At 44.6% G+C, this 24,984-nt stretch overlaps 2 protein-coding genes across 2 annotated transcripts in view; one reads left to right on the plus strand and one right to left on the minus strand.

Annotated features, from left to right (window-relative positions):
* LOC115780812 (pleckstrin homology domain-containing family A member 6-like) overlaps window positions 1-24,984 on the minus strand; it is a 222,148-nt gene that overhangs the window by 157,769 nt on the left and 39,395 nt on the right. The gene's annotated exons all lie outside the window — the stretch shown is intronic.
* On the plus strand, window positions 2,126-3,787 carry LOC115780813 (uncharacterized). Its single transcript, XM_030730224.1, has 2 exons — window positions 2,126-3,538; window positions 3,677-3,787. The coding sequence occupies exon 1, from the start codon at window positions 2,157-2,159 to the stop codon at window positions 3,093-3,095; it is 939 nt and encodes a 312-aa protein (XP_030586084.1). The 5' UTR covers window positions 2,126-2,156; the 3' UTR covers window positions 3,096-3,538; window positions 3,677-3,787.

Genomic DNA, 24,984 nt, shown 5'->3' on the forward strand with positions numbered 1-24,984 from the left:
GGAAAAACTCTAGAGCTGAATCAAATAGGAAAAGGAAACATGTCTCTGTTACTATCTGTCTGTGTGTGTATCTGAGTCAGTGTGTGTGACTCCTCTGAAAAGGAAAGCTTCAAATCAGAAGTGCCTGACTCCGTGGTATAATTCACAAACGCACAGCTTAAAGCAGATGACCCGTAAGCTGGAGAGGGAATGGCGTCTCACTAAATTAGAAGATTCTCATTTAGCCTGGAAAAAGAGTTTGTTGCTCTATAAAAAAGCCCTCTGTAAAGCTAGGACATCTTACTACTCATCATTAATTGAAAAAAATTAGAACAACCCCAGGTTTCTTTTCAGCACTGTAGCCAGGCTGACAAAGAGTCAGAGCTCTGTAGAGCCGAGTATTCCTTTCACTTTAACTAGTAGTGACTTCATGGATTTCTTTATAAATAAAATTTTAGACATTAGAGAAAAAATTATTCATAACCATCTCAAAGATTATTCTTCATGTTCGGCTGCTTTCAGCACTGCTGGTATTTGTTTAGACTCTTTTGCTCCAATTGATCTTTCAGAGTTAACTTCAATAGATACTTCCTGCAAACCAGCAACATGTTTATTAGATCCCATTCCTACTAGACTGTTCAAATTAGTCTTTCCAATTATTGATGCTTCTATCTTAAAAATGATCAATCAGTCTTTATTAGTTGGCTATGTACCACAGACCTTCAAGGTGGCTGTAATTAAACCTCTGCTTAAAAAGCCATCACTTGACCCAGCTGTCTTAGCTAATTATAGGCCAATCTCCAACCTTCCTTTTCTCCCAAAGATTCTTGAAAGAGTAGTTGTAAAACAGCTAACTGATAACCTGCAGAGGAACGGTTTATTTGAAGAGTTTCAGTCAGGTTTCAGAATTCATCACAGTACAGAAACAGCATTAGTGAAGGTTACAAATGATCTTCTTAGAGCCTCTGACAGTGGACTCATCTCTGTTCTTGTTCTGTTGGACCTCAGTGCAGTTTTTGATACTGTTGACATAACATTTTATTACAGAGATTAGAGCATACTATAGGTATTAAAGGTACTGCACTGCATTGGTTTGAATCATACTTATCTTACAGACTCCAATTTGTTCATGTAAATGGGGAGTCTTCTTCAGACAGTAAGGTTAATTATGGAGTTCCACAGGGTTCTGTGCTAGGACCAATTTTATTTACATTATACATGCTTCCCTTAGGCAGTATTATTAGAAAGCACTGCATCAATTTTCATTGTTATGCAGATGATACTCAGCTTTACCTATCAATGAAGCCAGATGACACACATCAATTAGTTAAACTGCAGGAATGTCTTAAAGACATTAAGGCCTGGATGACTTCTAATTTCCTGCTTCTAAATTCAGATAAAACTGAAATTCTTGTACTCGGCCCCACAAATCTTAGAAACATGGTGTCTAACCAGATACTTACTCTGGATGGCATTACTTTGGCCTCCAGTAACACTGTGAGAAATCTTGGAGTCATTTTTGGCCAGGATATGTCCTTCAATGTTAAAAAAAAATATGTAGGTCCGCTTTTTTGCATTTGCACAATATTTCTAAAATTAGAAACATCCTTTCTCAGACTGATGCTGAAAAGCTAATTCATGCATTTATTGCCTCTAGGGTGGACTATTGTCATTTGTTATTATCAGGCTGTCCTAAAAGCTCCCTGAAAAGCGTTTAGCTGATTCAAAATGATGCAACTAGAGTACTGACAGGGACTAGAAAGAGAGAGCAGATTTCTCCCATATTGGCTTCTCTTCATTTTCTTCCTGTTAAATCTAGAATAGAATTTAAAATTCTTCTCCTCACATTTCTTGAATATTCAGGCCCCATCTTATCTCAAAGACCTCATAGTACCATATCACCCCAATAGAGCACTTCTCTCTCAGACTGCTGGCTTACTTGTGGTTCCTAGGATACTTAAGAATAGAATGGGAGGCAGAGCCTTCAGCTTTCAGGCCCCTCTTCTGTGGAACCAGCTTCCAGCTTGGATTCGAGAGACAGACACTAGGGTTTAAGCCCGGGATTCCCGGGAAATGCGATCAGAACCATTTCCCGTTTCCCGGGAAACGTAAGACGGGAAACCGGGAAAAAAGTCGCACACGTCGATTTGTTGTCATACGGTAACATTGATGGGGTGATGAGTCAACAGTACTTACGGTATTGCGGTAACTCAGCAGAAGCGAGGCGCATACAGGCAATGATGTCTACGAACAGTTTTGTGTGGGGGCATTTTACAAAAATAGATAATGACAGCGCCAAATGTATGTTGTGTGACCGAGTCGTCAAATGTTCTGGTGGATCAACAAGCGGACTACGCAGACATTTAGAGTCCAAACATGACAAACACGAAGAAAGGCCATCATGTTCAAAACGTGCTAAAATGCTGGATGGCTACTTTAGCCGAGTTAGCAGCAAGTCTCTTGAAGAAATACTAGCGGAGATGGCAGCTTTTGATGGATTCTCCTTTAATAGTATGGCGAAATGTGAGTATCTGAGATCAGCACTCAAGAGGGATGGCTACACTCTCCCAAAGAATCCCACAGAAATCTCCAAGCAGGTTAGAGTGTTTGCGAACGAGGAGAAAATTAAACTGGCCGAAATGTTCCAAGACATGGTGAAGAAAGGGTTGCGTTTTTCGTTGACCATTGACGAATACACTTCTTCCCAACATAAGCGGTACATGAGCATAAATGTGCACGGTGCGCAAACTTACTGGAATTTAGGTGTCATACATGTCCGTGGAACAATGCCAGCAGAAAAAGTGAAAGCATTGGTTGACGATCAGCTTCAATGTTTCAAGCTTGACATGAACCAACACATTGTGTGCTGCACTACGGATGGAGCATCAGTGATGGTGAAGTTTGGGAGACTGGTGCTGCCGGAATTACAGCTGTGCTATGCCCACGCAGTTCACCTGGCTGTCACAGATGTGCTCTACCACCGTGCCACCTCTGATGGAGAGAGCAAAGCAAGTGAAGAAGAGGAGGAGAGCAGTGAAGACTCTGATGACGAGTTAGCTGTGTGCGAGGATGGGTATCGGTCAGTGAGAGAGGACATGTACAGGAGCGTGGAGTGAGTGCGTAAAATTGCGAGGCACTTCCACAAATCCCCAGTCAGCAACGACAAGCTGAGGGAATGTGTCAAACAAGACCAGGGGAAAGAGTTGGCACTCATCTTGGATTGTCGCACCAGATGGAACAGTTTGGCTGACATGCTGGACCGCTACATTGCACTACACAGACCAGTGACGAAGACCCTCGTTGATATCAACAATGCACTAATCATCACCAACGAAGAGCTTGCACTCATTCAGCAACTCAGCTCCTGCTTAAAGCCGGTGAAGATGGGAGTCGAATCGCTTTGTAACCGTGACACCACCCTCGTTAAAGCTGATGGGATTTTCATCTTCATGATTGACCAGTTGACAAAGCAGGACACCCCCCTGAGCCTTGAAATGAGGGATGCGATTGAGAGGAGATTCATGGAACGGAGACAGAAGAACTTGGTATCTTTGTATAGGTGAGCATTATTATTATTATTATTATTATTATAGTAGTAGTAGTAGTAGTAGTAGTAGTAACGTAGCCTATTAATTTTGTGATCGGAGAATGAGGCCTTGGTCAATCCGCTCATTTTCATTACTATATTTTTTGGCAGGTACCTTCTGGATCCCGGTGTTCTAGTCGCACCAGCACCAAGGCCCACTGAGATTTTCACCATGCCATCAAGACAGATGCTGATACGGACGGCTAAGGGACTTGTGGAGCGTCTTTCCTCGGCCGTTTCTCCGAAGAGAGCGCGAGCGAGGGTGATGCAGATGCCAGACCTACATCACCGACTGAAGACGTCTCAACTGAAGGGAACCTCAACCTAGCATTGGATCTGCAGCAGGCCATTTCAATGACCACTACGCCGGCGTCAGATGAAATCAAAGAGGGTGACCTCATGAAAGTTCTGACCAAAGAGTTTTCTCTGTTCGAAGCTACAAACAGGAGACCGCCCCACCTGCAGCAGTTGTTTGATGCCCTGCATTCTGTTCAGGCTACATCCGTGGAGGCGGAGAGAGCATTTTCTATCTGCGGCCAATTTGTCACTAAACTCCGAAATCGCTTAAGCGCAGAATCTCTCGATGCTCTCTGCTTCTTAAAAGCACACTTTCAGAAAAAAAAGAAAGCTTCCGTATGTTAAAGTTAAGGAAATATTGACAGAAGGGTTCGTTTAATGCGAAAGCATTACTTTTCATTTCAGGCACGTTCAGCCTCCGTTTCAAGCGTTTTAATACACAGTTGTACTTTTTTCCTCTTTAATTTGTTGTTAATTTTATATTATTATATATTGTTATCTTGCATTATATAGCCTATAATATATGCCTGAACAATAAAGAAATATCTGTTTAACTTCGAGTGTTTCTTTTCCTCGTTTGCAGCCACTTACTAACAATCATGAATTAGAATACGGGCCTAATGTGTGAAGAAGGTCTCATGAAATAGATTACTTAAACATATTTCGCTTTTAAAATGGAGTTGAGTAAAATATCTACAATATCAAAATAGGTTAAGCCAGACACAGGCTACAGAAGGCCTAATTAAAATAAAAATAAATAAAACCCACTTTTTCCCGGGATTCCCGGGAAATTGCTCGTCTTTTCCCGGGATTTGATTCATGCCATTTTCGGGAAAAATATTAAACCCTAACAGACACCCTCTCTATTTTTAAGATTAGGCTTAAAACTTTCCTTTATGATAAAGCTTATAGTTAGGGCTGGATCAGGTGACCCTGAACCACACCTTAGTTATTCTGCTATAGGCCTAGGCTGCTGGGGGGTTCCCATAATGCACTGTTTCTTTTCATTCACCTTATTTACTTTGTTTATACTCCACTCTGCATTTAATCATTAATCGCTATTAATCTCTGGCTCTCTTCCACAGCATGTCTTTTCTTTCCCCTCAGCCCAACCGGTCACGGCAGATGACTGCCCCTCCCTGAGTCTGGTTCTGCTGGAGGTTTCTTCCTGTTAAAAGGGAGATTTTCCTTTCCACTGTCGCCAAGTGCTTGCTCATAGGGGGTCGTTTTGACTGTTGGGTTTTCTCTGTATTATTGTAGGGTCTTTACCCACAATACAAAGCAGCTTAAGGCCACTGTTGTGATTTGGCGCTATATAAATAAAATTGAATTGAATTGAACTGATATCTTCAATTAAATTTTGACGAGTCAAAATGCTTAGTTTTCGTTCAGTTTCATTTAGATTCAGTATTAGTTTTAGTTTTTCATACTTTGTCAGGTGCAAGATTCAAGGTACAAGAGTAACTCTTGTGTAATAAAAACTCAACAAAAGACACCCTTTTAAGAAATTTATTCAACAATCAACTGTTCACAAGACAGCAGCATTGCGTGCTAAATGTGTGTAATATTAAGGACACACATGAACATCAACAGGGAGAAAGAAAGAAAAACATGAACTCCCAAATGCAATAAATTCTACAATAAACTCCCAATAAAGTTCAGCATCAGTGCAGCAGATTAACAACAGCTTCTGTTTTGGAGCTAGCTTGGTTAGATGCTCGATATGTGGCTGACCTCATGTCGCATTTCTGCTTGTGTAGCTGGATTGTGTGTGTTAATTACCTTACGGTCGTGTGCTGGTGTTTTATATGCGGTGCCGGCTGAGACTTCTTTTGGTCCTCACTCTTTGTGCTCAGTTTTTTGGCTGCAAACATATTTGCCCCTGTTTTTTCACTTTCTTCATTCCCTCGCATCCATTCTGACAGTTTTAGCAATTTGCTGACATTTGTAAGTCCTTATATTGATTGTTCCTGATTGTTAGTCTCTCACTGATAAAGTGGCCGGAAATGCACAAGGACGCAACAGGTTCATCACAACGTTGCGGCTGTGTAGCAGCAAGGAGTCACATTTCTCTGGAGGTGAACGCCAGATTACATCAGTTCAGAGCAGTTTTCCTAGCTGCCTTGTGTGTGCTTCTCAGGTGGACTTTGATGTTGGTGTTTTTTCCTCACTGAGATGTGTTCCATACATTTTTCATCATTCACAGCAAGACACTCTTCCATCTGTATTATCGGACTCAAAGAAACTCGCTTTCTCGGCAGACCGCTGCCATTACTTTGCAGACCAGCTCGGCGTGCGCAGCACACACGCACACAGCTGCCTGACGGCGCTCCTAGCTTAAACTCGGAGAGCGAAAAATGATCAATCCACAAGGCTTTTAAATAAAATGACAAACAAGAAAAGAAAGGTCATTTTATCTATAATTTTAGTTAGTTTTAGTCAGTTTTTTTAAACTCACAATACAGTTTTAGTTAGTTTTCATTTTTTTCTTTTAATTTAAGTTTTTATTTATTTCAGTTAACGATAATGTTTTTTCAATTTCAGTTTTCGTTATTTCGTTTTTTTTTCATTAATTGTAATAACACTGCTGATTATATGGCAGGCCATTATAACAAACTGCCCTATAAACTGTCTGCCAAAATGCTCCGTAAATCTGTGACATTTTGACTAGACAGTATACTATTTCAAGTTATCAGTAATGTCATTCTGGGACTTCCGGGTGTCATGGCGGCCAGAGTGGCAGCATAAGAAGGTGACCCTGCATCGACAATGATTAAAGCCCCCTAATTCAAGTTATTAACACGCCAAAAGTTACTTTAAAATGAGTGGGGATAAAAATAGGAAGGGGCGAGTCCCAGGTCGGAGCTCAGAATTGCGACTCGAAAGCAAAGTGTGTGGAACACGCTCAGACGAAGGAGAGAAGATGGAGACTGAGGCCTTGCCTGCTACGGTTAGCTCACTGAGACAGGTGGTGGCCGAGGTAGTGGCGGAGGGCATGCGGGACCTTAAATCGGAGATGAAGAAGGAGTTATCCTTAGTGAGAACGAGCTTAAAGGAGGACATCAAAGTTCAACTGAATGAGCTTACTAACGAAATAAACCAACAGGTTAGCGCTGCCACCAACAAGATTGGGGAGGTGGCTGAGCGCCTCGGAGAAATGGAGAAGAACATGGCGGAGAGAGAGAAATGGGACGTCGGAGTGCGTGATGTTATCGTTCAACTGCTAAACAACCAGAAGTTGCTTCAGGAGAAGATCACAGACTTGGAGGGACGCTCGCGCCGTAATAACCTCCGGATTTATGGCATCCCTGAAAATGCAGAAGGCACTTCCATGCAGAGATACGTGGAAAACCTGATTAAAACTGAGTTGGGGGACAGCGTGAACCTGGATGGTGAGAAAAGCCTGGGGATAGAGAGAGCCCACAGAGCGCCGGGTCCGCGGCCTCCGGCGGGTGCCCCACCTCGCTCTACAGTGGTACGCTTCCTGAAATATAATATCAAGGAACAAATCCTCCGCGCGGCATGGAAGAAGCCTGTGTACATACAAGAGAGACGCATATTCTTCGATCACGATTATGCCGAAAACGTTCAGATGAAGAGGAGAGAATATGCTCCTGTGAAGAAAGCGCTTAAAGAGAAGGCCATCCGGTTCCAAACCCCGCTGACCAAAATGCGCGTGCACTTTGATTCAGGTATGGCTATTTATAACAGCGCGGAGGAGGCTGCGATGGATTTAAGACGACGTGGACTCGCGGTGGGCCCGGTGTCTGCAAGCAAATCCAAAGTCATTACAGCGGAGATGATCAACAATCTTCTGCCAATGAATATGGTGGGGGGGCGACGCGATGGTGGGGGGGCGACCCAGCATACGAGAGAACGCACGGGAGAGGCTAAAGGTGTTTCAGCGACCAGGAGGAGAGGGCGTCACTACGGATGAATGATTTGTTCCCTGTGTCCTCCCGTCAAAGAAGCATTTGATCACGTTATGGGAGAGCTTAGGACTAGTTGATTATTACTGTCTAGAGCACTGCTGGGTGTTTTTTTCTCCACACAGGAGGATCGAGAGGACTGTGACCCCTTCAAAACAAGAGTGTTGATGGAGCGATGCAGGTGACTCGGAAATTAATTACTTTAGTTTCCTTTTCTTTAAGTAGGCGACTAAGTAGGGGCCCCACATAGTGGCAGCTCCCCTACATTAAGAGGAAGTAAGAGATCCTCTTAATTGGAAGACCTGTTCATCGTCATGACAAGTTCAGTCATTGTGTATTATTGTATTTGGTTTGTTTTGAGGGCTGGGAGTGTTGTTACGCAGGTACAAGGAACCGTGCTAATAGTGTGTAGAAGGTATGCAGTATTATAATATTCAGTCTCTAAATGTGAATGGTTTAAAAAACCCTATCAAGAGAAGCAGGGTCATCTCAAAGTTAAAACGAGAGCGGGTTGACATTGGTTTCTTGCAAGAAACACATTTGTCAAATGAAGAACATGAGAAACTAAAGAAAATGGGTTATAAAAACACATATTTTGCATCCCATAGATCTGGTAAAAAGAGAGGGGTAGCCATTCTTATATCAAATAAGAGCAGGTTTGATCTTACGGCTGAACATAAGGATAAAGAAGGCAGATTTGTGTTGTTAAAGGGGAAATTAGAACAAGAAGAGGTAACTTTATGTAATGTTTATGCACCCCCTGGTAGCAGTATATATTTCTTCAAGGAAGTATTTAGCCTTATTGCTGAAAAGGCAAGCGGGGTATGTATATGTGCAGGCCAGGGTTATAATAGTTTTGGATTTTACATTATAGTTTAGTTTTAGTTAGTTTTTACTTTTTTTTCTCTAATTCAGTTAGTTTTAATTAGTTTTCAGAGTGGTTTTGCTCGTTTTTATTAGTTTTTATTTTTGGTTTCATGCTTAGTTTTAGTTAGTTTCAGTTAGTTTCAGTATTAGTTTTAGTATTTTCATACCTAATCAGGTGCAAGATTCAAGGCGCAAAAGTGACTACTGTGTAATGAAAACTTGACAAAAGATACAGTTTAAAGAAATATAGTCAACAACCAACTGTTCACAAGACATGCTAAATTTGTGTAATATTAAGGACACACATGAGCATAATCAGGGAGAAACAAAGAAAAACATGAACTCCCAAACTCAATAAATTCTACAATAAACTCCACAATAAACTTCAGCATCAGTGCAGCAGATTAATAACGCCTACATGTGGTGTTAAACAAAAACAAACTCTTTGAAGGAGTCAAAGCTCAAATCCAGCTGCATCCTGATGTTCTCACCACCTGAAGCTGCTTCTGTTTTGGAGCTAGCTTGGTTAGATGCTCGCTAATTAAACCTGCAGGGTCTTTGCGGCCTCTGTACACAACCTACAGAAGTTGCCGACCTCATGTCCGCATTTATGCTTGTGTAGCTGGATTGTGTGTGTTAATTACCTTGTGGTCGTGTGCAGGTGTTTGTACTCAAAGAACCTCCATACGGGACTCGGCAGACCGCAGCCATTACTTTGCGGACCAGCGCGGTGAGCGCACGCACATGCGCACTCACACAGTTGTCCTGTGGCGCTCCCAGCTTAAACTCGGAGAGCGGAAACAATGATTTCATATCAATCCACAAGGCTTAAAAAACCCCCCAAAAAAACAAGTAAATGAAAGTAAGTTTATCGATTATTTCAGTTAGTTTTAGTTAGTTTTGTAAACTCACAATTCAGTTTTAATTAGTTATCGTTTTTTCCTTTTAATTATAGTTTTTATTTATTTCAGTTAACGACAATGTTTTTTCAATTTCAGTTTTCGTTATTTCGTTCGTTTTCGTTAACTATAATAACCCTGGTGCAGGCGATTTTAATTTGCTTTTAAACCCAAAACTTGATACAACCAGCCATGAACGAAGGAAAACTCACTTGGAAAAGCATTTTAAAAAAATTCTGCAAGAACTGGCACTCGTTGATATATGGAGATATACTCATAAACATGATCGGGAATTTACCTTCTATTCAACTAGACATAAAATACATACGAGAATTGATTATTTTTTTATGTTCAGTAAGGATCTCCATATAGTAAAGGACTGCATGATTGGACAAAGAGACATCTCTGATCATTCGGGTTTAACTATGAAAATTAGTTTAATCAAAAGCCCTAAAAACACTTTATGGAGGCTTAACACAAGTTTATTAAATAGTACCTCATTTAAAGCGGAAATGGCAGAGGAACTGAAAGTCTACTTGGAACTTAATGATAATGGAGCAGTTAGCCCTACAATCCTATGGGATACAGCTAAAGCATATATTAGGGGCAAAATTATTGCAAAATGTGCCAATCTGAAGAAGATCAGAGCAAAAAAACTATCAGATCTGCAGGAAAATTTGAAAAGATTGGAACAGATGCATTCGATTAATAGAAATCCCTCACTGTTGGAACAAATGAGGCCTGTTAAACAGGAGATTCACAAAATTCTAAATGAAGAAATTGAAAAAAAACTCAAATATACGAGGATGAGGATCAGACGGGTTTCATTGGTAATAGACAAACACATGACAGTGTAAGAAGGGCCATTCATATTATTGACCATATAACTAAAGGAAAAACAAGTGCAGTCCTTCTCAGCCTAGATGCCGAGAAGGCGTATGATACGGTTGGATGGGAGTTCCTGTTTCAGGTAATGAGGAGATTTGGGTTAAGCGAGAGATTTGTTCAATGTATAAAAATGATTTACTCTTCCCCAACAGCAAGAATTAAAATTAATGGAAGCCTTTCAAATCGAATAGCACTACAACGAGGATGTAGGCAGGGCTGTCCATTAAGCCCACTACTGTTTAACCTCTTTATTGAGCCATTGGCTCAGGCTATCAGAGAGGAGACAGGGCTGGAGGGGGTGACAATAGGGGCTGTGGAAAACAAAATATGTCTTTACGCAGATGTCTTGGTGACAATTAAAAACCCTGAATCTGGTATCCCACTGCTTATGAACATCCTGGAATCTTATGGTAGACTTTCCGGTTATAGACTCAACATACAAAAGACTCAAGTCATGACATTTTCTTTTGTCCCCTCAAAACAATTAACAGCTAGCTATCGATTCAATTGGCACCAACCACAAATAGAGTATTTGGGTGTTTTATTAACAAAAAATCTCGCTCAATTATACGAAGTTAATTACAAATGGATAAATAAGAAAATATATGAGGACCTGGATAGGTGGAGCCTGCTTCCCCTCGACCTCGGCAGCAGAATTCGAACAATAAAGATAAATGTTCTACCAAGACTGCTATATATGTTTGCAGCACTCCCGGTAGAGGTCCCGGCAAAACAATTCAGGGAGTGGGATAAGCATTTTTCAAGGTTTATATGGAGTAATAAAAGGCCAAGAGTAAGATATTCAACTCTGCAGCTGCCTGGGGAGAGGGGAGGGATGGCCCTCCCTTGCTTATTGGATTACTATTTGTCTGCCCAACTCAGACCACTAGTGTACTGGTGTAACCCAGTGTATGAGGTAAAATGGAAGGACATTGAGCTTTCCTTGCTGGACTTCCCTATACAGTCTGTTTTGGGCTGCTTGGACAGGCTACCCCAAGTATATCAGTTACAAAATCTGTGTGTAAGTTCCTCCTTGAAAAAGTGGGCAGAGGTGGTTAAAAAATTTCATCTCAGCAAGCAGATAAGGGTGTTAAGTTGGCCTGCATACCACCCTTGCTTCCTTCCAGCATTGATAGATCACAAGTTTAGAACTTGGGTAAAACAGGGAATCACCTCATTCTGTAAAATAATAGAAAACGGGGAGCTACTAAATTTTGAGGATCTGTGCCGGACTTACGAAGTGGGCAGAGAAGACTTCTATCGCTACTTACAGATCCGGAGTTTATTTGAGAGGGAAATCAAGTCCCATGATTTGGTTGTAAATCCAGGAATAATACAATTATTCATGGATGCATATGCTGCCAAGAGTACAAAAGGCATCATTGGTAAACTTTACAGAAATTTCTCATCTATGAATAGGAACTCAATAGATTATATTAGGCAACGGTGGGAAAAAGAAGCAAACATAACAATTTTACAGGAAGTCTGGGGACAAATCTGGAAGAATGCACTATCCACCACAAACTCTTTAACATGGCGTGATTTTTGCTGGAAGAATTTAATCAGATTTTTTATTACACCAAAACAGAAATCAAGAATAGGTGGCTCACAAGCTGTGTGCTGGAGGGAGTGTGGGGAGGTCTGTGCGGACTGCTTTCATGTCTTTTGGGCCTGTCCAAAGTTGAAGATGTTCTGGAACGCCATAAAGCAAGTAATCTATGAAACTCTGGGTATAACTTTAGCTTTTTCTTTTACTACTATGTACCTTGGAGAATCTCCTGAAGGTCTTAGTGTAAGCGATATATACTTGCTGAGGATATTTATGATTGCAAGCAAGAAGGCAATTACTAAATGTTGGCTCCAGCTAAGCCCTCCTACCCTGAACCTCTTCATGAATATTGTAAACCTGATTCATAACATGGAGATGCTGACTTTTTCAATACGTCTTCAAAGGGAGAAAGGAGAGAGACTCTGGGAAAAATGGCACTGTTACAGGTGCAAAGGCTTGGAATAGTTAACTGGTGTGAATTGGGAGTATTTTGCCCCTCTGGTTGATTTGTAACCTGTTCCTAGTGTATATATAGAATAGTAATGTGCCTGTAAAATATGATGAATAATGTGATCGCCTGGTACCTGCCCTAGCCCTCTTGTTTGTTTGGTTGTATGTTATTTTTCTAAATCAAAATAAATAATAAAGTTTAAAAAAAAAAAAAAAAAGTAATGTCATTCTGACTAGTCAGAATGGTAATTTAAGATATCTTAAATATAAAAGCCATCTAATTCAAGATATCTCTAATTCATTTGGAGATATCTTAAAGGGAATTTTTCCTAGTCATTATTTGCTTTCAAGATATCTAGAATTTATTTTCCACTATTAGAACTATATATCTCCTATCTAAAAATACATTTAAGATATCTTGAATTATGGTGTCATTCAAGATATCTTTACTTAGAATTATGAACAAAAAGCGAGATATCTCGAATTTACTTTATGACTACTCATAATTTAAATATAGATGTGTGAAATGTGTTTCAGATAGTCAGTAATTCACTGTAGATAAATTAAATTGAAGCCTCCATTCAACTGAACGTAATTTCTACCAGTCATAATGTAATTAGACATATCTCAAATGTATTTTGTCTAATCAAAATGTAATTAAAAATATCTTAAGCTGCCTTCCCATCACTACAGGACACTTATAACCAGTGGCGCAAAAAGGGGGTATGCACTAAGTATATGCAATGCATAGGGGCGCCACACAAGAGGGGGGCGCCAAAACGATGTGGGAAAATATTTTTCTAGTTGCATTTTCTGTATTTAACAGCTGTGCATATGACATGATCAATAACAGAGGCGCTGCGCTGATTAGGCGCCCCTGCGCTCCTTCACCTCCCCTCCTCCTGTCCCATTTAAAGACAGTTGGTAAGTTATGTCATAGAAGTCTTGTATTTTATAAGTCCATGAATAAGTGATCTGCACACATGACGTTGAGAGGATGCGGATGGTGTGTGTGTGTGTGTATGTGTGTGTGTGTGTGTGTGTGTGTGTGTGTGTGTGTGTTTGTGTGTGTGTGTGTGTGTGTAGTGTTCTAGCTAGCGGTTGAATGCAAGGCGCCGTGCCAGGCTGAGACGCTTCACTTTCGGAGCTCTGCTGTCTCTGCATTTAGCAAACAGGAGCCCCGCGGACTCCGCACCGGCTAGATCGCCGCTTTTATTGCTGCTTGCGCCTCTATTATTTCACTGCAATTTACAATCTACCATAGCGCAGGGAAAGTTCACAATGTGCAACGTTTGGTGTCCTTAAGGTCATGCACACTTGATTTCACGGCTGCAGAAATTTAAATGACAACCAGCATGAATGAGAAGTAAGAAGAAAAACGAAGATCAAATGAAAATTTCAGGAATGAATTAACAGGAGTGGATCATCGCTGACAAGTTTTTTCCACGCCTACACTGTCTGTGTGGTTTTACTGGCTGTGCAGAATAGTCAGCTGCTATTTTTTCCTTACATCAGCTGTAGCCACCAGAACGATCACTATAACCACAATCTGGTGGTTTGGTTTGTGCGATTGTTTGGTGCCAGACCCCCCCTTTAGTATTGTAGCGATTCTCTTAGTTAGAGAGCGTGTTGATGTTGTGGGATTTCGGACTGTTCGGGAGGTTCGTGAAGGCAGCATGGAGAGAGAGAAAAGACCGAGAGCTTGCCTGTGTGTGTGTGTTGCAGTTGTTGTAGTCGTGGTTGGCGTGGCTGTGGCCTACAGCAGCCGTTTTCCTGGTAATAAAGACGACCTTTGTTGTGAACATCGCCGACTGTGGAAGTGTGTTTACAACGTTACATTGGTGTCAGAAGTCAAACTGCTAACCGTCGGCTAGCCCTGCTTCGGCTACCTCAGTTGACAGCCTGCGCTAACTATGGCAGCGCAGCGAGATGTGGCCGGGGCCCGCCCGAAGATCAAGAGAGAGGCTATGGACAGTGACTTTGGGGGCACGCTGGGTCCTGAGGGAGCGGACAGTGCCGGAGAGCGTTTGGCCCGCCTCAGACGGACTGCCGGAGGCCTGGTGGCCGCCGCTGGCTTTAGCCCATCGACTGCAGGAATATACGCGGGCGCGGAGACGCCCGCCCCGAACAGCGCGGGGCCCGTGCTTGGCGATAGTGGCGCCCGGCCCTGCCAGGCAAATGTGAAAACCCCCAAGTACTCCGGTAAGGCTGACTGGGAGGCCTTCCATGCTCAATTTGAACTGTTAGCGCATGCTGCGGCCTGGTCCACAGACACTAAAGCACTCCAGCTAGCCTTGTGCCTCACTGACGACGCTTTGGCATGCCTGCTGCTGCTTAGCCCAGCGGAGAGGGGTGACTACAGGGCTCTGGTTGGTGCTCTGCAGCGGCGGTTTGGGCAGTGTGGCCAGCCTGCTGTCCTGCAGTCCGAACTGACGAGTAGACGGAGACAACCGGGTGAGCCGCTTCGCGCTTTGGCTAACGACATTGAGATGCTAGCGAAGAAAGCATATGCCCACATGCCCATCGACGTGCAGAACGAGCTGGCCAGAGACCAGTTCATCCGCGCCATTATCCCTGGTGAGCTGCGCATCCAGACTCAGCTTTCCCACCCCCGCAATCTGCACGAGGCCCTGGAGATGGCCTTGGAGAGGGAGGCCGTGGTGGCTTCTGCGGGGTGCGACCATAGCGAGTATGACCCGGTGGTGAGGGCTGCGGTGCCGGAGGCCCCGGGCCAGGGGGTGCCAGCTTGGGCGGCCGAATTGACCGAACTGGTTCGAGGCGTGTCTCTACAATCTTCACGCCGCAGTGCTCGTCCTCGCCGAGACCCTCCTGTTTGCTGGACGTGCGGACAGCTGGGCCACATCAGCGTGCGATGCCCAGACCGTGCCGGTGTTCAGGGAAACGCCTCAGGGCCTGCGTAGGCGGGACGGCGCAGGCCCCTTCTTCTGTGTCCCAATCCGCCGGGGCGCCGGTGGACAGAGCCCAACGGTACAGCTGGGGGTGCGGGGCTCAGCTCCCCCCAGAAGCAGACGACAGCACAGAGTCCGCGAGGGTGGTGGGCTGGACGCGTGCAGGGGATTTTTGTCACATCCCCATCACCCTGGCAGGGTGATGGGGCACAGCTCTGGTCGACACTGGCTCCACTGCGACCTTGATGAGACCTGACGTGGTGCCGGTGGGAACCCAGTTGGAACCAACTACAGTAAAACTGCGTACAGTGACTGGTGAGTTAGCCCCGATGTTGGGAAAAGGACTGGTCCCTATTCAGGTGGGGGGCCTGGGAGTGAACTTGGAGGTGTGGGTGGCAGCGGTGCAGGACGTTTGCATATTAGGCCTGGACTTTCTGCGGGCCTCACAGAGTGTCTTAGACCTGGGGAATAACACGCTGACCTTTCCAGGGGGCCCCATGGTTGACCTGGTGCGCCCCGCACAGGCCCCGAACCTACACCCGCCAAAGTCGAGAGCAGCGGGGGTGCACCATGAGGCACATCTTCCGCCCCCGATCTACCCCCCTGCACCCCTGTCCCCTGACCCTGATTTAGCCACCGTGGTGGGTTCTCCTGCCTCAGACCAGCACACTGTAATGGGGGAGGGGGATAGACTGGCAGTAGTGAGGGACATATGGACACGTAGCTGCCAAGATTTAGATCATCCACAGCGGGAGGAGCTGTGGCAGGTGCTGCTGGAGTTCAAGGACATTTTTGCTCTGTCAGAAGACGAGGTAGGCTTAACTCACCTCCTGCAGCACGACATTGACACGGGAGATGCACGGCCTGTGAAGTCACGCCCTCGCCGCCTCCCCCTGGCGCATCAGGCTGCGGCTGATAGTGCGATCGGGGAGATGCTCAGGGCTGGCGTCATTGAACCCTCCGACAGCCCCTGGGCCTCGGGGGTTGTGATGGTTAAAAAGAAGAAGAGCCCCAAAATGAGATTCTGTGTCGATTTTAGGCCGTTGAACAGTGTGACTAAGAAAGACTCATACCCGCTGCCCCGCATCGATGAGTGCCTGGATTTGGTTTCCGGCTCTTCCTGGTTCTCCTCGCTGGACCTGCGTAGCGGGTATTGGCAAGTGCCCCTCAGCCCCGCAGCCAGACCAAAGACTGCTTTCAGCACAGGCAGGGGGCTGTGGCAATTCCGTGTTCTCTGCTTCGGCCTATGCAATGCGCCGGCCACGTTTGAAAGGTTGATGGAAAAGGTGCTGGCCGATATTCCCCGACAGGAATGTTTGGTCTACTTGGACGACATCCTGGTCCACGGAAGTTCCTTCGAGGCAGCTCTGGCATCCCTGCGGCAGATTCTACAGCGGATAGCGGCAGCGGGCCTGAAACTCCACCCTGATAAGTGCTGCTTTATGAGGAAAGAGCTGGAGTTCCTGGGACACAAAATCGGGGGTGAGGGTATCAGTACGCTGGAGGAGAAAGGGCAGGCGGTGAAGGACTGGCCAACCCCCACAAACTTGAAGGACTTAAAGAGCTTCCTTGGTCTGGCGTCCTACTACAGGCGGTTTGTAAGGGGGTTCTCCTGTATTGCTGCGCCCCTGTTCCGCCTGCAGAAAAAGGATAGTGACTTTGACTGGTCAGCAGGATGTGAACAGGCTTTTGAGCGGCTGAAAAACGCCCTAACAGAATCTCCCACCCTCGCCACCCCGGACCCCAGTCTGCCGTTTATTCTAGACACAGATGCCAGCGATGTCGGAATGGGGGCAGTGTTGAGCCAGGTGGGGCCAGCGGGGGAGAGAGTGGTGGCGTACTTCAGCAGAACCTTTAATAAGGCTGAACGACGCTACTGTGTGACGCGAAGGGAGCTCCTGGCCATAGTACGGGCAATAAGTCACTTCAGGTACTACCTTTGTGGCCTGCCCTTCACTGTCCGGTCAGACCATTCAGCCTTGCAGTGGCTAATGGCGTTTAAGGAGCCAGAGGGGCAGATTGCACGCTGGCTGGAGGAATTAGCGCCATACGTCTTCGAAGTGAAGTACCGAGCGGGGGCTCACCACGCCAACGCAGATGCCATGTCCCGCCGCCCCTGTGCTCCAGCTGGTTGCCGGTACTGCGAAAAGCGGGAAGCCCGGGAGGAGGAGCTCCGGGCTGGGGGAGAGCATGATTCCGGGTGTAGCGGAGGTGAGCTGGCCTGCAGAGTGGCACAGGTGATTGACCCGCTCGAGTGGAGAGCGCAACAGGAGCAGGATGTTGACCTCCGGCCAGTGCTACAATGGGTGGAGTCTGGTCAAAGACCGCAGTGGAGCGGAGTGGCTGGATACTCACCTGCAACTAAAGGACTGTTTGTGAAATTTTCAGCTCTCCGAGTAAAGGACGGAGTGCTGCAGAGAGCCTGGAAGGAGCCAGCTACGGGGGAGGAGAGGTGGCAGGTGGTGGTCCCCAGGGCCCTGAGGGAGGCAGTTTTGAAGGCCTCCCACGGAACCGCCGGGGTGGGGCATTTTGGAGTTTCCAAAACCCTTCGGCGGCTCCGGCAGAGTTTCTACTGGGGCAGCTCAGGAGGGATGTTGAGGACTTTTGCCGCCGGTGTGACCTCTGTGCAGCGCACAAGGGTCCCTCAGACCAGTCCCGGGCCCAGCTACAGCAGTTAGCAGTGGGAGCCCCGATGGAGAGAGTAGCAGTGGACGTGATGGGGCCTTTTCCACGCACAGACAGAGGAAATCGTTATGTCTTAGTTGCCATGGACTACTTCACAAAATGGCCGGAGGCATATGCCATACCCGACCAGGAGGCGGAGACGGTGGTCGACAGGCTGGTGGAGGGCATGTTTGCCAGGTTCGGGATGGCAGAAACCATTCACAGTGACCAGGGAAGGAACTTTGAGTCGGCTGTTTTCTCTGTCATGTGTGAGCGCTTAGGGATGCGAAAGACCCGGACGACACCGTTACACCCGCAGAGTGATGGGCTCGTCGAGCGCTTCAACAGGACCCTGGCGAAACAGCTGGCCATCCTCACTGCAGAGCACCAGCGTGATTGGGACATGCATCTCCCCCTTGTTTTGTTGGCGTATAGGTCCGCTGTGCAGGATTCCACCTTGTGTACGCCTGCCCTGCTCATGCTGGGGCGAGAGCTACGGACGCCAGCGGAGATGGCACTGGGGAGGCCTCCGGACGCTCCGGTAGTCGTACCGGGTCCGGAATACGCCAGGAGACTGCAGGACCGGCTGGAGTCGGCCCATGCTTTTGCCCGTGATCAGCTGGAGAAAGCGGGAATGAGACAGAAAAGGAATTATGACTTGAGGGTAAAAGGGAAAGACTTCAGGGCCGGTGACCTTGTGTGGGTGTACAGCCCGAGGAGGAAGAAAGGCCGGTGCCCTAAGCTGGACTGCCACTGGGTGGGGCCTTGTGTAGTGGTAGAGAAGCTGGGGGAAGTGGTGTACAGGGTTCAGCTGCCGACTAGGGGGAGACGAGTGGCCCTTCATAGAGACAGGCTGGCTCCATATAAGGGTGATGTGCGCCCGGTCCAGTCGACCCCCCTGAGAAATGAAACAGCCACAGCCCCAGACTCACTGACTGTGCCCCCTTCTACTGCCCCACAGCTTCCTCCACTTTTGCACCCCATCCCAGATCAAAAGCAGGGTGCTGCAGGACAGCAGACACAGCCCCAAGTGTCGTCTACAAGGGGGCTGCAGAGGCAGAGAAGACCCCCAGGTCACCTCAGAGACTTTGTACGGGATCCCTCGGGGCGAGGGATTTAGTGAGGGGGGGCAATGTAGCGATTCTCTTAGTTAGAGAGCGTGTTGATGTTGTGGGATTTCGGACTGTTCGGGAGGTTCGTGAAGGCAGCATGGAGAGAGAGAAAAGACCGAGAGCTTGCCTGTGTGTGTGTGTTGCTGTTCCGTTGTTGTAGTCGTGGTTGGCGTGGCTGTGGCCTACAGCAGCCGTTTTCCTGGTAATAAAGACGACCTTTGTTGTGAACATCGCCGACTGTGGAAGTGTGTTTACAACGTTACAGTATGAAGTGTCTCCGTCAGAATATTTTTATGCTTTAGCAATTAAAAATAGACCCACAGTAGAAATGTAATTTTCTACTCATGCAGCTCATGCAGCCCCCAGTTTTTCAACAAAAACACTTCAGCAGCTCTTTTAGTGCAGTCTGTCGGAGCCGTTACTGAGACAGTGCGCTCAGACCAAAGCAGCAGCGCTTACTCCTGTAACCACCTTAAAACTTTTATTGGGAAACAGCTGGAGGTCCTTCTTCAACCACCTGATCAGCAACATGAAGAACAGAGAACTTTGTAGCTGCTCCATCCACCGCTGTTTGTTTCACGTAGAGTAGGGGTGTCAATCACAGGACGGGCCAAAATTGATTACAGGATTAAAAAGAATTATTTAAATCAGTAAAATCAGTAAAATAATAATAATGGCCAGAATACAGCAGCTTTTTTTCTCAACACATTAAATAAAATATAAAATTATATTATTCTTCAAAAATCACATGAATATATTTCAAACTGATGAAAAGTTGCAAATTTTTCAGGTAAAAACTGTAATGTGAATTTCTGCGCTTCACAGTCGGAAAAACGCTGCATAAACTGCGCAGTGTGTCCAGTTTATCAGCAAATAGCGCAGCTGCAAACACAGCGGTGGAGACAAGTTATCACACGGTCCAGTCCCCAAAGCTGCAGGGACGCATTATGATGCTTCATGAGAAAAGTCGACTCTCACAGCCACCTTTAATCCCGGAGCCCTGCTGAGGCTTTTCCTTCACTTTCTATGAACTGACAGATTTCCTCAGGCAGCTCATCGCACCTGTGTAATAAGGCGCGTCACCAAATTCAGAAAATATTTACTCCAGAAAAGACTGAAACTGCCTCTTACAAAGTTCCCTGTCTGTGTTACAGTGTTTATGACACATTCTGTCTTCAGGACTTTGCTGTGTGACGCAGTGATGCACTGTCAGCTCACTTGTGCAGGTCTCCTCTTCATCTTTATTTGTCCCACCACTCCGCTCTTTCCCCCGGAGTGCAAGTGAGGAAAAGAGACAGAAGGTTTACCTCCGATGTCAGCGTTCAGGTCTTTTGCCTCCCACCTGTTTGGAAAATCCCTGTTTTCCACTTTTCGTTTGGTCATTTTTTGGGGAGTGCTGACCGATGTTTTATCCGCTGATCACTGATCAATCGGCAATAGGGAAACGCGCAGTTCTTGGCCTACCGGGAGCTGCTGCAGTGCGTGGAATTTGTAGTATAAATGGTAGGAGCACATTTACCCGCGGGCTATTAATAATAACTATATGAAATCATCTTGCTGGCCGTATAAAATTAGATCGTGGGCCGGAAGTGGCCCGCAGACCTTGAGTCTGACACATGTGACAGAGAAAAACTGCAGTATGGAAGTTAAAATGGGCAGATGAATTGTTAGTACGAAAAATTATTTCTTATCCGATTACTTGATTAATTGATGGAATAATCGATACAATACTCGATTCTGAAAATAATCGATAGCTGTATTCAGAAAGCCATAGTCAAACATTAGTTTTCAGCACCAGTGGAGCTGTGAAAGGCCTTCAAGAAAAATGACCTGCACCTCGAGAAATGTAACTACAGGTTCACAAAGACTGTGATTACGCTTTAGATGTGCTTTCTGGTTACAGAAAAATAAAAATGTGTCCGCATACACCTCAGAAAGTATATAGCTGCGCCCCTGCTTATAATACCCGGGTAATAAAGAGAGCACACAACTCACATCACACACTGTTCACACTCCTGCCATCTGGAAGATGTTACAGGAGTCTAAAAGCAAGAACAACCAGACTAAAAAACAGTTTCTATCCACAGGCCATCAGGCTACTGACACACTGACTGATTATCAAACTGTGATTACCTTCCTTTTTTTTTTTCATCTGTATATATTATATATATCTGTACATCTGTATATATTGCACTTGCTTCATTATTTATTTATTTTTACTTTTTAAATTTTTCTATATACTTGTTCTTTCATTTTATTTTAACTTAATTAATTATTTCAATTGTTTGTAAGGCAGTCGCAAGTAAGAATTTCATTGCTCAGCATAACCAGTGTGTTTTGAGGTGTACATGACAATAAACTTCTTGTATCTTGAATCTTAATTTACTAATATGTTTAGTCATAAATCAATTTCAGATATCTGGAATGTACGTGTGGTGTAACGGATTTTATGTTAAAACAACCTGCCATAAGCTCAGTAATCCACAAACATATGTGCTGACGTATCACAGTAACGCAAAACACGGTGACAACAGAGGATTTCAGGATCCCAAAACTCCAAAAGTCGCCAAAGTCAGAGGACAAAGTCTTTAAATTTGTAGCTAGTCACTTTTTTGGGTCTGAAAAGCCTCTAAATCTAGCGACAAAGTTGATAAGTTGGCAACACTGCCATGCTGTGAGTTCCTGCATGATTTGCAGATGAAGCGTGAGGGACAGAGGCGGAGCAGTGTGAAGGTGTGCAGAGAGAGAAAGGTGAACTGGGGGATCTTCAAGTATGAATGTAATGCGACATAGACTATATTGATATAAACGATATTGTCTCAACTTATATCACGTATGAAAATATATCAATATTTTTTAAAAACTCAATATATTGCCCAGCCCTACAATGCTGTAAAAGCATGCCTGAAAAACACACAGTGGAACACTCTCAGTCATGGATCAGTCTCCCCAGAGCCCAGACTTCAATATAACTGAAACAGTGTGGGATCATCCTGACAGTGAATGGAACCAAAGGCAGCCGACATCCAAAGAAGAGCTTTGAACGACCTTCAAGAAGCCTGTGAAACTGTTCCTGAAGACTACTTCAGAAATTACAGAAAGCTGCCTCATAGAGATCCGACTGTGCTGAAGAATAAGAGTGGTCACACCAAATACTGAGTTTCAAGCTCAGTTTTTAACCTTATAAACTGCATTCATGTATGTTTCAATAAATTGCTGCACAGTACTGAACCACCAAATTAAAGTGAATTAGAGATGGGGGGATGGCGGGGAGCTTCTTGTCTGCAGGAAGTGTTTTATTTCACATCTGATCATTGAGAGGTAAAAAAGTTTCACTGTGATGCAAATGATGTGAGACAGCTGAACAACAAGCACTAAAACAAGAAAAACAAAAATATCTAATTTTAACGTGGTTCTAAGAAAATACAAACTGGACTGTTTTTACTGTTTTTACTAACTTGCTATAAACACTTTCTGCTGTCTTAATCGGCATACTTTAAAATGTATGCGTATTAAAACGTACAGATGCAGCCCCTTAAAATTGCCACTCACCAGCTGCAGAGGGCCACGGTGAGTGGGAGAGAAGGAGAATTCCTTCCACAGAAGAATCCTCTCTAAAGCGAATGATGGTCTGGGCTCTCTTACTTGTTTGCAAATGTAGTTTTTGCCCTTAAAATTACTGTAGCGATTTACCAGAGACACAAAGTATTAACTGATTTTAGGTACAGACACTTGTTTTTTTGAGTGCTACTTTCAGAGCATGCAATTTTAATTTACAGAAAAAGACAAAGTGGTTTGTGGCATGCCGTTTACTACATAAAACATCTATGTAACTTTATAAATCATGTAATTAGTGTGCTTATTTATTTATTCATCATCAGTCTTTAGAAAGCTGGGATATGCATCAGGAGCTTCCTGCATCTACACACGCGCACACACACATGCACAGACCTTATATGGACATGAAGTGTGGGCAAGCAGGTACCAGCACAGAGCTAACAGCAACCTGGGAAAGCAGAGCCAACCCTGCCCCAAACCACTACCCAGTCCCCACTACAGATGGGGTGCAAGAAACTGGGGTGTGGGAAGACCATCCCCTCCTCCCACTCAATATATTTGGGGTGATGTAATTGGTGTACGTTGTGGAAGTTCTGCCGGAGGCTGGGGCCTCTGTCAGGTGTTCCCCGCGCACCCTCACTATACGTTTAGGTGTGCTAGGTCTGTCCAGCATATTCTCCTGCCAACTGATCCAACTCACCACCAGGTGGTGGTGGTGGTGGGGTCTGCTCGGTGTTGTGCAGTTCTCAGGCACTGGGATGAACTAACTCTGGTGGGGTCGATTGCCTGTCGTCGCTGTTTCTCTGGAGCTCTTGCTCTTTGGTTGTGGGAACCCCAGCTGGAACCTCCCTACTCCTTCTCCAGGGTTGGGTACGTAGTTATCATTGGGATGTGTGGTCTTGGGTATTCAGTGCTGTTGTATTCTTCTCTTTCTGGTGCTGTTTGTTGTGGATTTTTTTTTTTGTGTGTTTTGTATTTTGTTATAAATGCACCAGATACACCAGAGGGATTTTCTGGTTGTTTCCATTCTCATTAACTGCAAAGAACAGATTGAACACTAATGCCATGCTAATTCTCTCCAACCTGTCAGCATACTCAGTTTTTGCACCTCTAAAATACATAAGCACTTTTGCAGAAGATGTGTCTGGTGTTGCATTTAATCACTTTCACAGCGGAGTAGAGTATTCAAATGAATCACAGAGGAGATAAACTAAGTTTAGTGACAGGAACCTCAGTGCATCGAGTAAAAGACCTGCATAATTTCGGCTGAAAGTAAGCAGCATGACTGTGATTGTTACCACTGTGACTGTTAATTTATTTGGAAAGACAGCGTGTCAGTGGCACGAGATTATTCTCATTTTTGTAAGGGCCAAATCTTTGGTCAAGTATTGTGTATCCACCAGGAGAAGCATTGATAATTGCAGCCCACTACGCTGTATATTCATACGATTTATATTTGCTCTGGGGTTCTATGATTCTAACATAATCATAATGTTGAACCTTTCTGTAAAAGGGTTAGGTAGTAAATATTTGCTTGCAGCCAGTAAAGTAGGGGTTGTACACACCGAACAAGCTGACTAATGAACATGAAAGCATAAAATGATTATTTAATTGCATTTCTAATGTTTGTAAACAAAAAAGTAAATTTGAAATGTAAACATAAATTGATTATTGCTGGGTTCTGTCAGCGAATGGTGGATTTATATGACACAGAGGAGTGGAATTGAGCAACTGTGCTGTATGTGCGTGTATAATTTGCTCTAAAGAAATATGGCAGAAATATGTGAAGCTCTGTTCAAAACATTTAGCGTGAAGACTCGGGGAAAAACTGATTTAGAGGAGAGACCCAAAGACTTGGCTCTTACAACTACAGGAATAATCCTGTGCCATTGGTGTTGTGCCAAAAAGTGATTGCCAAAAATTGATTTCCGGTATTTGCCAGAAAATGATTGCCTGTATTTAAATGGCTGGAAATGACATCTTGACCTATAATCTGTGAAACATATGTCAAACATATCTCTCATGAATTATATCAAATCATTTTGACTGAAAAACAACATTTCTGTCACAATGTAGAAGCTGCAATCAGTTTTTTGGCAAAGTGACTTTTATATATTCCTTTTTTTTTTAAAGTAAAAACTCTCATTGACATTAAAAATGTCTTTTTAAACAGAAATCTGGCTAAGAGGGCTGCAGAATTGCAACAAATATAACATCACAGTTCTATAAAGATATTTTAAGTGGCCAAAAAGCACTGGATTGATTATAATGTAATTAATAGGGGTGGGACTCAATTA

This window comes from Archocentrus centrarchus, chromosome 5, assembly GCF_007364275.1.
Source record: "Archocentrus centrarchus isolate MPI-CPG fArcCen1 chromosome 5, fArcCen1, whole genome shotgun sequence".
NCBI lineage: Eukaryota > Metazoa > Chordata > Actinopteri > Cichliformes > Cichlidae > Archocentrus > Archocentrus centrarchus.

Bases quoted from the DNA above. Each gene is read 5' to 3' on its own strand.
- LOC115780813 (XM_030730224.1), top strand. From the start codon at position 2,157: ATGAGTCAACAGTACTTACGGTATTGCGGTAACTCAGCAGAAGCGAGG.